This window comes from Canis lupus, chromosome 1 (assembly GCF_048164855.1).
Source record: "Canis lupus baileyi chromosome 1, mCanLup2.hap1, whole genome shotgun sequence".
In the NCBI taxonomy this organism is placed as follows: Eukaryota; Metazoa; Chordata; class Mammalia; order Carnivora; family Canidae; genus Canis; species Canis lupus.
In genome coordinates, this window is record NC_132838.1 from 84,455,326 (window position 1) to 84,469,693 (window position 14,368).

The 14,368-nt window shown below is 41.8% G+C and overlaps 1 protein-coding gene across 2 annotated transcripts in view; it reads right to left on the reverse strand.

Annotated features, from left to right (window-relative positions):
• The window catches only part of RORB (RAR related orphan receptor B), a 200,600-nt gene that overhangs the window by 4,082 nt on the left and 182,150 nt on the right, over window positions 1-14,368 (reverse strand). Inside the window, exon 10 of one of the 2 annotated variants that reach the window (XM_072837937.1) lies at window positions 7,048-7,439. The exons of the other annotated variant lie outside the window; for it this stretch is intronic. Within the exon in view, the coding sequence (XP_072694038.1) occupies window positions 7,284-7,439 (156 nt within the window). The 3' untranslated portion in view covers window positions 7,048-7,283. Of the gene's footprint in view, window positions 1-7,047; window positions 7,440-14,368 lie in introns of those variants that run through there. 2 annotated transcript variants of the gene reach the window in all.

Below are 14,368 nucleotides of genomic sequence, written 5' to 3' on the forward strand. Positions count from 1 at the left end.
TAATATAAAACTCTTTTTTTTTAATTGTTAGGGAGTGCTGTTTTATTCTAGTATATTTATAATAATAATAAAAAAACAACTCAATGCTTACTTCCTAAATGACTCAGGCTGCAGTTTTACTCACATACACAGAAATGAGGGCTTATATATTAAACAAGGAGAGAGAGAGATCAGAAAATTGTAGATTTTAAAACTATATGTCACCGGGTTTATTTGCAGTTTGCCTTCGGCCTCTATAGGCCAATAATAATACAAGGTAATAATGTAATTAAGCTCCAGAAAAATCAATGGTGACTATAGGAGGCATTATGCTTTTTAAAAAAGTATAATTATTATGCGTCTTAGAGTGAATACTTTAATTTTACATGTGTTTGGCAATGCAGCCTTTGTGCATCGCCAGCAGTGGTGTGCATGCTGTATCAACTGCACCTCACAGCTGCCCCTTCAAGGTGTCATCTTGGTTGGAAGGTACAGTTAAGCCCCCCAACAGCCCTGGTTCCAACCGCTGGAGGACTTGGAGTGGTTCTTCACTTTACACGCGTAGGCTGGAGCTAACGTAAAAAGTAAATCTCTGAATGTTGGAAGTAGATGAAAATCATTTCTCTCAATCCTAAAAGCAGGGAAGCGTTGTCAGGGATTTAAAAAATATTGGAAAGTCTCATTTAAATCTAAATATCTTTTTTTATTATAAATCGATCATCATAAAATACTAGCCTTTAAAGTCATATCTGGGATGCAGGAAAAGCATCAGGTTCATCAGACTTGCTCCTGCCTGTGTTGTTACAGCTCGTGACACCTTCAATCTTCCTTTCTCTTGGTGTCTCCCAACCCTCCCTCAGGTTCTTGACAACATTTATTTGGTGAAGGTCAGTTATGGCTTCAGCGAATGAGTGATCTGACCTCAGGTTACTCATAAGAAATAAACGTGTACAAAAATATTTTGTTCATCGGAAAGCAGAGTTTGTGTTCCTTAAGCTAGTCCATGCAGAAAGGATTTGGACAAAGCCACACTTGCTACAAGGAAAGATGACTTAACTCAGGCAACCTTTTTTTTTTTTTTTTTTTTAAGCTTTCTTTTCTCACATTGTCTAGTTCAGATAGCGTTTGCAGGTCTTAGGCCAATCTTCCATACAAATTCTTTGGAGCAGATTTAATTGACAGCCCTGTCCCTTTCTCAGCTGTATTACAAAAAGAAGCGTACACTTAACACCAATGACCCGTCAAGATGCTTAAACTGTTAACAACCAGTTTCTGAGAAGTACGTAACACGCACAACACGCAGAAAGGAAGCAAGTACATATTTGCTCTTTGTTGGTTTTTCCCCCTCTAAAAAAATTGTTACAAAGTCTTAAGCTTAAACAGAGACATAGAAAAATCAGTGTATCCACTGTCTCCAGTTATTTACAGCAAAAATTACAGAGACAGCATACATTGTATTAGACCTTCCACAAGCATATATTAAAAGTAATTACATTTGAAAAAATATTTTTATTTTTCCTCTACATTTCTACAATACATATGCAGTTTTCTGTGGGTGTAGTTTGCACTCGTGTGTGTGTGTGTGTGTGTGTGTGTGTGTTCCTTAGATGAAGCAGACAGTACTGTGCTTGGATGTGCGATCTGGAGCTTTTCAGACATACCTTATGTGTGTCTGTGTGTGGTCGCGATGGAGGCATGGAGATGCCCCCCTCCAGCCACCGCCAGAGGAGTCTGGTTTTAATAGAAGGATCGTGCCGCCCAGCTGGGGGTGGACACTCTGCGCCTCCCTCAACTGGGTCTATTCAATGCCGGTCACCTTGTGCTTTAGTTTTGGCCATGAGAACAATCACTGAGCTGCTTTTTCTGATCCACTGGAGGTCGTGCTTACAGTCATGCAGGAGGCAAAGATCACTATGGCCAATTCACTTCGGAGGATTTTCAGCAGCTTAGGCAAAAAGTGCACAAACACACAACCTCCATCTGCTGCATAGGAATCCCAGGTCCCGCACTTGAGAACGTGGAGGACTATGTGATCATGACTACGGAATAGGTTCTGCAGATACTGCTAAGGGGAAATCAAAACTTGTCACAGATATCGAAGCCACCACACATTTAAAGAGACGCATCAGGGACTCAAAAGTGTAAAAATTGTGTGTTTGGTGTTTAGAAAAAAAAAAGTGGCCAGAAAGCCAGCCACCTGGCTCTATGAGGCTAGGAATTTGGGCAAGACAAATAGAAGCGTCTCTTCTAAGCCATCGTTAAATTGAATCGCTTGCATTTTTAGACTGCTGGTTATTTTTCAACCCAACTCTTGCTATGTCCTCTGGCAGTGATGGTCAGGTAAGGAAAAGAAATGCAGGATCAGTGGGCAAGAGCTTGGCCCCCACCCGCGCCCCACTCTGACTCATGCGGAGTCCTGTCTGGCCACACTTGCTCCAGGAAACGGGCCCCTACATTCAACTCTGCCTGAAACCAGAGGTTGCAAACTGCAGACCCTCTTCTGCTCGGAGACGTGTTGGTTGGGTCGGCCCTGAGCTCTGAATCAACGGACATCACTTAAACTAGAGAGATGTTGTAAGATTCAGAAGCTTGAGCAAAACTTGTGCTTTAGTTCACTCTCGGAAGTCCCTTTACCCATGGGGCATTTCCTTGCCAGCTGGCCACTGGGCTGCTTTCCCTCATTTGCATCAACTCCCTGGCTCTTTAGGCTTTTCACTTTTTAGCTCCTGCTTTAAATGAACACGTACCTCTGGTCCTGAGCCCTGTGCCCTCCCCTGCCCTGCCCCCAGCTGCCCCTCCAAAGACAGGTTGGCAACTCCATCTAAAGACCCACATGGTTTCCTATACCAGGCTGCTGCTTTTATTAGCAGTTGGAAAGAAAAATATTAAATGCCACTTTATCTAAAGCAGATAGTGGACTTTTCGTCTTCTTTATACAGGGGACTTTGTGCAAAGTTTCACTACAGATGCATACTTTCAAGTTATTGCTGTGCTATTGAAAGGTGGCTCTGTCAGGACACAGGCATCCTTGCCTGAGTTTACTGCCAACTGTAGTGACTTCATGGGAAGCAAAAGTTTACAGAGAAAAAGAGAGTCAGAAATTCTTCTAATTTCCAATAGCAGTAGAATTTGTCCTTGCCTCTGTAATAAATGGAAACAACGTGCAACAAAACTGACATCATTTACATCTGACTGATGTTTTTTGGGGAAAAAAAAGGCTGGTTAAGTTTTAGGTTGTCCTTGGGACAGAAGAATTGCTTTTGCATTCAAGCCTGGTACACATGGGATTGTAGAGAGTGAGCGTGAGTTGACTAGCCATGTGCATGGCTTTCTACAAACAATTTAACTTGACTGCTGTGACGTTATGTGTCGAACAAGGCAGCTACGATAGGAAATGGACTATTGTCTCCCTGGCACCTCTTGCTAATGTCCAGAGTTCACTGTGATTTAAGGTGTCACAGATTCTGCCCAAGAAGTCAAATTATCCAAGAGACCACTAGATTCACTGTTTATACCTACACAGTGGTCCTTATTCCAGAGCGCTGAAGACTATATTCAAACAAGGCAAATCCAGAAAAGGTATGTTTGTAGAGTACATCTCTACCCTGGACTTTCAGGCTCTGGAGAAAAAAAAGAGCCACAAAATAAAGGATACAAAGATGACCCAGATCATGGACGGTAGTATGTGTGGCATCTTAAGCCAGATTTAGAATTCCTTCTTCTCCTATATTCCCTCCAAAATTTGCCTTCCCTTTTTATAGATCATAGAAACACTGGAATTTGAATTCACGCAGCTTTACCTAAGTTGTCAGATTCAGCTAACACCACTTAGATTTCTGTATTTTCCTTGTTCAGGACTTGTATAGGAAGCTTGGGTTTGCTCGGGAGACACATATTCCTATTAATAGGGCAGCTGGATTATTTGGCTCTTAGCAGCTTTTAGAAAATGAGACTAACTTGTCCTTATTCGTGTGCAACTTTCTAGCAGGTCCACACAGTTAACAACAGGAAGTTACTGCTTATTGTTCTGAAAGCCTTGTCAGAGAGGTTCTCTCATTGGCATATTTAATTTATGCCATTTACATTTTGTTGTCATTTTCCTGTTTTATTTTCCCTCCTTCTTGATGTACTTTTTTTTTTTTTTTTTTAAATGAAACATCCCTGAGTGGCTACAGTGCAACATCTGCATCAAGCAGTGATTGTCATTTACGAAGCATGAAGTGAAGAGTACAGATCATGGGTTCTTTCATCCAGTGCCTGAAGGTGTTGTGGATACTTGTGAGTCTTCGTAGGGAAGGGACAAAGATTGTGTGTGGTAAAGAAAGTTGTTCTCAACCAAATTTCAAAATACCTTGGGATGTAGTCACAGAAGATGTTCAAAAGGCAGCTTTTAAAGGCATTTGTTACCACTGAAAATATGACCTGGTTCTCTTTTCAGGGACAGATTTGGCAACTGGGGCGCAAAATGGAAATCTCTCTTCTCAACTGAAGCGGGCTGAGCATGTACTGGTTTTCCACTGTTTTGTTCTGGTTCAATCGCTAGCTGTTTCCTGTCCCCTCGCTTCAAAAGGTTCACGCCGTCCCAGTGAAATGCTTGCACTAGTGGAAACGACAAACAAATTCAAATCCAGTACCTCTTGAGGCAAATGCGGGGAACAATCCTTTTCCTACATCACCCATGGGACAAGGGAGGAAAAAATTCTCAGCCACTTCATCAATTGAGCCAATTTAAATCCTCTAAGGTAAATTGGAGGAAACGAATGATTCCCTTTGCAACGGAGCAGGAATTACAGGCCGACAATGGAAAACACTAGGCCAACGGAACAATGAAAACAAAGTTTGACATAAGTTCAAAGCTCAAAGGGAAACCCCAAGTAGACACATTAAGCATTGCCTATCACAAGCCAATCATAAAACATACATTGCATTTGGAAACGGCTTGGTTTAATTGAGCGCCTTCCATTACCCTGTTTTCCTAGCAATCAGTAAAGTAATCTTTCCATTAGAAGGAAATATGACTCTTGGAATTAATTCTTTATACAAAGAGCTAGCAGGAGTGACATTTACACCAGAAACAACCAAGTCCCTGCAGCAGCATAATATGCAGTCTGCAGCTGTCTTCTTAGACACCAAAGGTAATTTGGTTCAATGTAGTTAAATTAATTGAATATAACAGTAGTTGAGAAGGAGAGTCATTATTTTAAAGCCTTTTTGTTTTTCCCCACTGGCTTGGAATTCATCAATCATGAGGTGGGCAAAGGCCCTGTTTTCTAGAAAAAAAGACTATCACTAACGACTGATCATCAAGGAGGGGTTCTGTGGCCTCTCAGAGATGGCTCTCAAGACCATGTAACTTCAGGAGAGCATCAAAGATGAAAGGGAAATCAAAATTTCCCCTGATGGAAACTTCACGAAGCAGGTGTGCACACCTGCGTGTGTGTCTGTGTGTGTGTGTGTTTGCTAAGGAGGAAAGGGCAGCACCTCGTGAGCTGGTGGCTGGGCTGTGCCTACAGGAGATGGTGAATTCCACTGTCTTTTGCACAAAACTCAGCTCTAGCTTCCTTTTTAAAAGCTCTCGTCTGGGATCAGCTAAGATCAAAGGCATAGGGCCTCCAGACTGTAGGCAGAACAGGCTGCTTGGGGTTTATGCTTTCCCAGTACTCTGTTTGCTTGGAGAGCGGGGGAGAGAGGAGACTTGTCCTAGGAAGTCAGAATTCAGTAAGCCTCACCTTGCCTCCTGCATTCTGTACTTTGTACAAGTTGCTTAAAAAAAAAAAAAAAAAAAAAAAAAAAAAGCCCAGGCTAGACGGATGATGCAGATGCAGTTTTAAACTGCATAGGAAATAGTTTTGGCTTTGAGGTGTATTAGTTCTACAGAATAACTCAGATGTGTTTTTGTTATCTGTGGAGTTCTGTGTTTACAGTACAGCATTTTGGAGTTGAGAGAAATTAGAGGCCCCACATTAGAAGGACATATAAAATCCTGCCTCCCCCTTTATTGCTGCTTTTTCTAACAAACTTAGCAAAGAGAATGCATATAAAGAACAACTTCTTTACTTTGTATGTGTTCTTTCTACCTCTCCTTTGCCAAAAACAAAATAAAACCCTAACAGCAACAACAACAACAACAAACAACAACAACAAACCAAGAAGCCCCTCCACAACCCAAACCAAACCAAAACAGGTTAGAGAGAACACATTTACATGAAATGGCATCCGGACCCTGGGTTCTGAGTTCCTCTGTGACTCTAATTTTATTAGAAAAAATTGCTGGTGGTCAGACCTATAGTCTGTATTTCTCTGCGGAGCACCAAAATCAGTTTCTTTCCCAGCCTGAAAGCCAAAAAAAAAAAAAAAAAGTATTTTGCCTGTCTAGGTGAAAAATAGGAAACAGTGATTGCTGGTTAAAAAAAAAAAAAAAGTCCTGGACTTCAAATATTATCTGTGGCCTAATTCTTAAAACAGGAAAATGGCTCCAAATCCTTCCCCGCCCCCACCCCCCAATATTTACCATCCTGACAAGGCTTTGTTGTCACTGATAGAGATAGAGTTCTTATACAGAGGCCGTGCATTATATATACTCCTTTATAGACTTATCTCTGAATTGGTACCATCCTGCTGTACACGATAGTTGTAAAGTCTGGCTGGGAACACAAAATCCTGATTGTCTAACGTAAAGGTAACATATAACACAGAAGGGAAATAATATAAGAGAGCCTGACTGAACCTCCTTCGCTAGTGGGTATGGTATTTTAAGCCACAGTGCATGTGCAGGTATACGTAATAGTCATATATAATATTCTCAGATATTATATACTTATTACATACATGCACAGTGCTTTCCAAGACAGCTACAAATTTACACATGCATCAACTATCTAAAAACATAGAAATAGGTAAGCCTATCAAGTGGGATTTTCTTAAATTATATTTGAACAATTAACAGGAGAAAGTAATCATGTAAAGTACCGCTCTGTTCTCGTATATATCTACAATAAAATTCTATAAACAGTTGTCTCCCAAAACATACCCGAATAAAATAAAATTAAAAAAAAAGATAACACCCAGTGTCCTCTATTTGTATATTTATGGTCATTTCAAAAACAAACAAACAAATAAAAGAGCCCCACTCAGGTGCATATTTACATTCTTCAAACTGTAGCGGTGAAAAATAATTCTATTAAGTGCAGGACATTCCTAATGTTGCAGTAGACATTTTTTTTTTTCTTAAGTCTTCATGAACACATTGCTTTTGTCTTAACGGTGATGCCTTTCCCGACTAGGAGACAGTCCTCTGGTCGCCTTCATTTGCAGACGGTGGCACAGTCGGGATTAAAGAGTTCCTTGTATAATGGAGGAAAGAGTGTATTCACTATGTCTGGATGTGATTGTTTGAATACCTGCAGCTTCTCCCCATGCAAGTTGCAGACCGCCGTGATGGTGGGGATCTTGGCTATTAACTGCAGAGTGGGGAGAGACAGGAGGGAGTGGGGAGGGGGGGCACAGAGGGGGAAGGAAGCTCATTAGTGCTCTGTCTTCTGAATCCGTGTCCTTCCTGGCCTCGGATGAAGGAAAGTGGCTTTGGGAAAAAAAAGATGTTCAGAAAGAAAGGAAAGCTCACTTTGGGCTGCTTCTCCTTTCCGACAAAACAAAACAAAGCGCCCCTCCCACCCCGACCCCCCCATCCTCTAAAGGGAAAACAGAGAAAGCAAGCGAGCGGGGGCCAAGCTTCCTGATTCACTGCTCTTAAATAAAGTGTGTATGGGAGGTAGTCGAGTTTAATCGTTAGGAGTGGGTGCTTTGCACAGCCAGGCCGACTGACTCAGAATCCTGATCCCAAAATAGCCAGATGGCTGTATGGCCGTGATACATTCTGTCTCGGTTTTCCTGTTTGTAAAATGGGCCCACTCATACAGTTCCTACCTCTTGGGTTGTTGTGTGGACCGATGTAATTCACAGAATAGTGCTAAGAGTAGTGTAGGCATGGAACCCGATTGGGAGCTAATATTATCTATCATTTCCCACAGATTTTTATGATATGAACGTGAGATTTCCAGTTTTGGAAGGCGACCATGCGAGGAAGGTGTAATCTAAACTGTACGAGGCGTGATCCATAATTCTTGGGACTGCTTTGCTCACTAGCCTGCCTGGATCTTTCTCGTTCTTTTCCACTGTAATGCATAAAATGAAACCTATATTTAATCAAGAGAGAATTTGGGAGGTCACTGGCTCTTGTTTCCTCAGGGAGGCATTTAAAAAAAAAACTTGTGGGGGAATATCCACTTATAATTGCTAGATTTTGGTACATATGTATCATGTGGGATGTGATTTTTTTTTTTTGAGTTCAAATACTCAGAAGATAGTGTTTTATAAAAACTTAAAATGTCCACAGTTTGCTAAATGCTACATAGGTCTTAGGAGATGAACAATTCTCGCTTTTAACATATTTATAATATTTTATAATCATCATTTTATGTCAAAATCAGCTAATGTCATTGTGATCAAACTACTGTTGGAATAAGATGTGTTCTCATGTGGAGAACACTCTCACAAAAGATAATCCTGATAGTTCATATAGCTGACCAAAGGTACACTGGAAAGTGATGATAAAATATAAAATTAAATAAACCCCATCTAATCACCAATTAGGCTCGCTGTGCTCCCTACCCCATTCAATAATAAGAAACCATATCAGCCTTTGAAGTAAAAGAGGAAATAGATAATTAGTTACTTTGTGGCTCTTCAAAATCAGAAATTTCCACTTTCATTAACTTTCCTTTTAACAACTAATGACTATATAACCACACCAGGAGCAATTCAAAAATAGCATCAGGATTAGAGCTGTTGACATATTCATTAAAGAGATCTAGAACACATAAAGAAGTTTAGGGTTCAGACTATCCATTTCCATGGCTGTTTGACGATAGAGGTAGAAATAAAAAATGTGAAATCTCTGTTTATAGAATGGATGTTAAATTCTAGACTGAGAATTAAGGCTGTCTTTCCAACATGAGGTCACTTACATTGTAGCAGGTACTCTGTTGGACACTAAAGTGCCCAAGACATGGGTTCTTGCTTATAAGAACCTGCTTGTGAAGACAGATGTGAGTCATGGTATCACACAGTCAGAGGCAGGCAGACTGAAAAACTGTGGTGGGTGCCATGCAGGAATTGGCTAGAAGTGGAAGGTAACAGAATGTTCTGACTCCGGTCAGGCCAAGGAAAGCTTCCATGAGGAAGGACCCTTAAGCTGAGCTCCGAAGGGAGAGTGAGAGCTGGCTAGAGGCTGGGGTACATGACAGGCACTGGGGGGCCATGGGTAAAGATGCTGTGGTATGTGGCACACCAGGAGATCAGAGCAGTGAGTGAGCACATTGGAGGGAAAAGATGGAGAGATGGGCCTGGCCAGTATATGCAAGTCTACATAAGGGCTCTTTGGGAGGGTTTTCAGCAAACAAGACGATCAGAATCGCATTCTGAAAGAGTTACTTTGGATCCGGGGTGGAAAACGGTGTCTTTTCTATATTTTCATAGGTAAAGAGTATACCAGGTCCACGTAAGTGAGGTCTCTTGGGAAATTATCCAAGCTCTCCCGACCAGCTGGTTCACACAGACGGAGGCTACAACAATTTGGAACACTTCTTACACATTACAATCTCCCTGAAATAGCAGTTGGATGCAGAGAGGCTTTGGAAGCTTTCTATAATCATCTACAGTTGAACTGATGATATGCAGAGCTCCCGAAACTTCCAGATGTGATTCTATAATGACTGTCAACCTTTACTCTGTGTAAGAATCACTGGGGTGCTTCCTAAAAATGCAGATTCCTGGGATGTATTCTTAGGGACTCTGTTGCAGTAAGTCTAGGTGGAGCTCAGCCTCCCTATTTGAAACAAACATTTCCAGGATACTGTTGGGCTGTGTCCATCGACTGGACATCAGAAAACACTGTTACAGAGGTTCAAATCTCATACATTTACAGCTGATTTTCACAGTTGAAAAGTAAACTCTTTATCATATTTGAAACAGTCCTGGGAGCTGAGTGAAAAGTTAGCTCCTTTTCAGGAGGCAGAGATAGAATTTATCATCCTCAGAGAGGGGAGGTTTCATTTGCTTAGCTCCATTAGTTTGGTGGAGGATAAGTAATGGAATTCTGGAATTCCCGATGGCATGCAAATACAACACAGAGAGGATTAGACTAATGATTAAAAACAAAAACTATGGGTTTTAAAGCCAACTGCTTGGGGGTACTTAGGTGGCTCAGTTGGTTAAACATCTGCCTTCAGCTCAGGTCATGATCCTGGGGTCCTGGGATCAAGTCCCACATCGGGTTTCCTGCTTAGCGAGAGTCTGCTTCTCCCTGTCCCCACTTGTGCTTTTTCTCTTGTTCTTTCTCTCTTTCTCTCTCAGATAAATAAAATTAGAAAAAAATTAAAGCCTGACTGCTTGGGTTTGAGTACTGCACCTGCTATTATAGCTGTGTGATCTTGGGCAAGTCACTTATTTCTCAGCTTTGTTATCCATCAATTGGTCCCTACCTCAGAGGGTTGTAAGGGTGAACCGAGTCAACACAAACTGTCTAGAGCAGTGCCCAGCACGTGGTGGCGATATATGCATTAGGTGTTATGCTTCCACTCTCACATAATGCTTCCTTCAAGGAGATGAACAGTCAAGGCCATGCTTGTTCAGCCAAAAGATACAGAGGGCAAGAACCCCACTTAAACTTTAACCAACTACTGAAAATCGAGTCATGTGTTAATGCATGGGGGAAATCAGCCATTCACTTTGTTGAAACGAAAAAGCAAAGTCATACTGTTTTTCATTTTCTCGTAGCAATTAGTCACTTGCTCATTTAATAAACTGTTATTCATAAAGTGGAATCCTATATACTACAATTCTTCAAGCTTGTTTCTGCTTCTTTAATGAAGGGGAGGAACTGTCCTCTTAGCTAAGCATTAATTTCTCATTAAATGCCTAAGAGGACCACCCTTCTTTAGTCGCTCACCTGCATTGGAAATACTTAACTTAGTGTCTTCGGTTTTGAAAAGTGAATGTGGACTCCTGCTTCTTTCCTGCCCCCAACCTGGGGTTTAAGGAACGTCTGGTTCAGGACCTACTTATGGGATTTGGATCTTGTCCCTGCTTCTCATTTGTATAATGGGCCCGATGATAAGAATTTGCTTTTTTGTGACGAGCACGGGGGCTGCTCGAGCAAGAGCACTAAGGAAGGCAAAGAGCTTCCCTAACCTGTGTGCTCTTGGAGGAGGCCAGTTTAGAGGCATCTATTCAGCTGTGGAGCTAGACATGGGGCCGGGGACGTGCTTCACTCCGGAGGCATGAAGGGCCAGGAGGGCACGAAGAGGCAGTGGCAGTGTTAGAGCCCAGAAGGGCCTGGTGGAGGGAGCAGCAGGCAGTCACTTACTGCTCATTAATATTATGTACTGCAGCTGGGGGAACCTCCATTTCAAAGGGAGCTTAAAGGAGCCTCAGTGGCAGTTAATGGCTAAACAACTTTTTAAACAGGTAGGGAAGTGATCCACAAGCATTTGGAGATGGAGGGGGTAGTTGATTTCAAATAATCGTGAAATTATTTTCATGTTTCAATAATCCCCCGAGCAGGGGGAGACACTGGGTCTAGTAAAAGGCACTGTCGCATTCATATCTCTCTCTCATGACAAGCATTTCTTATAAGAAGGAAGCTTTGGCTTATACCCACAGGGTCTACGAGAAGAAAAAGCAGCTGTTGGAGGAGGGATCATAATCCTATGCTTCTTTTCAAGAGGGTAGTTTTATGAGAAAATCCACCATTTTATAACTAGTACGTTTATAACTAGTACATTTGGAAAACTAGTGATCTTGTCCATAGGGGCTTCCAGGCCATCAGGATGCCCTCCAGCCTGAAGCAGGGAGCAGACACTGATTTGACACCAATAGAAGAAACTCCAGAAGCACTGATAAAAACCGGGCATGTCAAGGGAGGTTAAATACATCGATTTTGCATGCCCATTCACTTTTGTTTTTCTGGGTGTTTGCTTAGCTAAACCTGGATGTGTGGATCAGAATTGTAATACTGAACTTGAGATACCTGTCAGGATGTAAGCCCTCCTGGGCCCTCCTTTCCCCATCCTTGGCCTCCATGCTGAGTGGACTGACTAAAGTGAGAGCGGACACCCACTCAGTTGGGGCTGGAGTCTGGAATCAGACTGAGAACCAGCAAGTTACTTTCTAAATGTAGCAGAACCTACAAGTAATTGAAGAAGCTAAGAGCTACCCTATTTCACCATGTGGACCAGGGAAGGAGAATTAGCTGGTATTCAGGGAGGGAGAAGAATGAAGGAGATGCCTAAAGAGAGATAAACACGTGGGATGGAGAATTAGGAAGGCTTCCCAACTCCCTTTTCTAGTGCCTTCCTGAATGGTGGCTGTGTTTCATCCTTAGGTTCCATGAGCGATCTCTCCATTCTTCTATTTTGCTTAAACTAGTGTGAGTTGGTTCCTATTACTTGTTACCAAAGAATTCTAATGAATACATCAACTTGGCAACTTGATGTGTGAGGAATCACATCAAGACCTCTCTTCTTACTCACAGACCATTAGTCTGATGGAGAAACCCTGGCATTTCTGGGTGGTGGACATGCAGCATATGCCAGCAAACTTGGAACAGCTAAAATGGACCAAAGCAATCTGGTCTTTCACAGGAACTCTGCAAGGAGACTGCCCAAGGCCAAGGCCATGTGTGATCCCCACTTTCTGCCTTGCATCTGGCACAGAGTACACACTCATCATAAACATGTGCTGAAGTAGAAAACTGCCCCAGGACAAAGCTATGCTCCTTGAGTATGGATTTGGAATTTAAAAACTTGGGTAACATGCTGAATTGTTTTCTATAGTTTTGCCTATCCTTGGGTTATTTTAAAGCATAAATACCCTCATGAGGAAGCCTGAGAAGCCTGAGCGGGGCTCCCGGGGTGCCCGGTTTCACCTGGGCAGTGGTTATGTGGGTATGTTAACTTTGTGATCATTCACTGAGCTATCTATATGGACTTATGATTTAAAAACTTATCAGCATGTGCTATACTTTTAAAAAGCATAGAAAATACTTGAATTATGAGACAAGTTCCTAGCCAAATAGAAAGAGGAATGGGGAGGCTCATCACCTGGGTAGGGCCTCCTCAAGTGCTCAAGATTAAATTGATCCCAAGTCCTGAGAGCCACCTACTAAGAATTCCAGTGTAACATCTAGTGTCTTGCAAGAAGAAAACAGGTTTTAGATCTAAACATTCCATTATTAATCAGGGCATAGCCTATTTTGACCTCATTGAGAAAGCAATGAATGTCAGTGTAAATGACCCTGTGCAGTTTTCATGGATCTCTAGTCAGTATTTGCTTCATAGGCTCTATCTGTGAATCAACATGTTTTTTTTTTTTTTTTTCTAAATTTGTATCAAAAGAGTACCATTCCTATGACAATGACCAGGAATGATTTCTTTATGGTAAAATTTCAACTTATGAACATGTGAAATAGGACTGTCTAAGCCTTTCATCTTGTCAGCTTTTATTTAGTAACTTGGTTCTATAATACCAGGAGAAACTTCCCTCTCCATGTTGATGATACGGTTGTGCTACAGTTACGCCAGAAACAGACTGAGGAATTAAGAAGTTAGTGTATCTGTTGGCTTGTACTTGTCTCAGCCTAACCCATCACAGTTCTCCCTGGGAAGGCTGGAACCTTCCAGATGATCGGAGAAGGAGATGAACATCAAAGAACCAGATTTATCACCACCTGGTACAGCCATTCTAGTCCAGGGCAGTCTCTTTCCACAGTTGACCTGAGCTCTCCACTCTGTTTTCATTAATATGGTACAATCTTAGACTAATATCCTATGGATGAAGGGATGTGGCGGGACATCTTCCCAGGCAGCAAAGGCTTAGAAAGAATAATGGGAAGAATAGTTAAAATTAACAAGTCAGGAAACAACAGATGTTGGCGAGGATGTGGAGAAACGGGAACCCTTTTGCACTGCTGGTGGGAATACAAACTGGGTACAGCCACTCTGGAAAACTGTGTGGAGGGTCCCCAGAAAGTTAAAAATAGAGCTACTCTATGACCCAGCAATGGTACTACTAGGTATTTATCCAAAGGATACAAACATAATGATTCAAAGGGTCACATACAACCCAGTGTTTATAGCAGCAATGTCCACAATAGCCAAGCTATGGAAGGAGCCCAGAAGTCCATTGATAGATGAGTGGATAAAGAAGATACATCATATGATTTCACTCATATGTGGAATTTAAGAAAAAACAAAACAAAACAAAACCTAGAGGATCATAGGGGAAGGGAAGGAAAAATAAAATAAGCTGAAAACACAGAGAGAGGCAAACCATC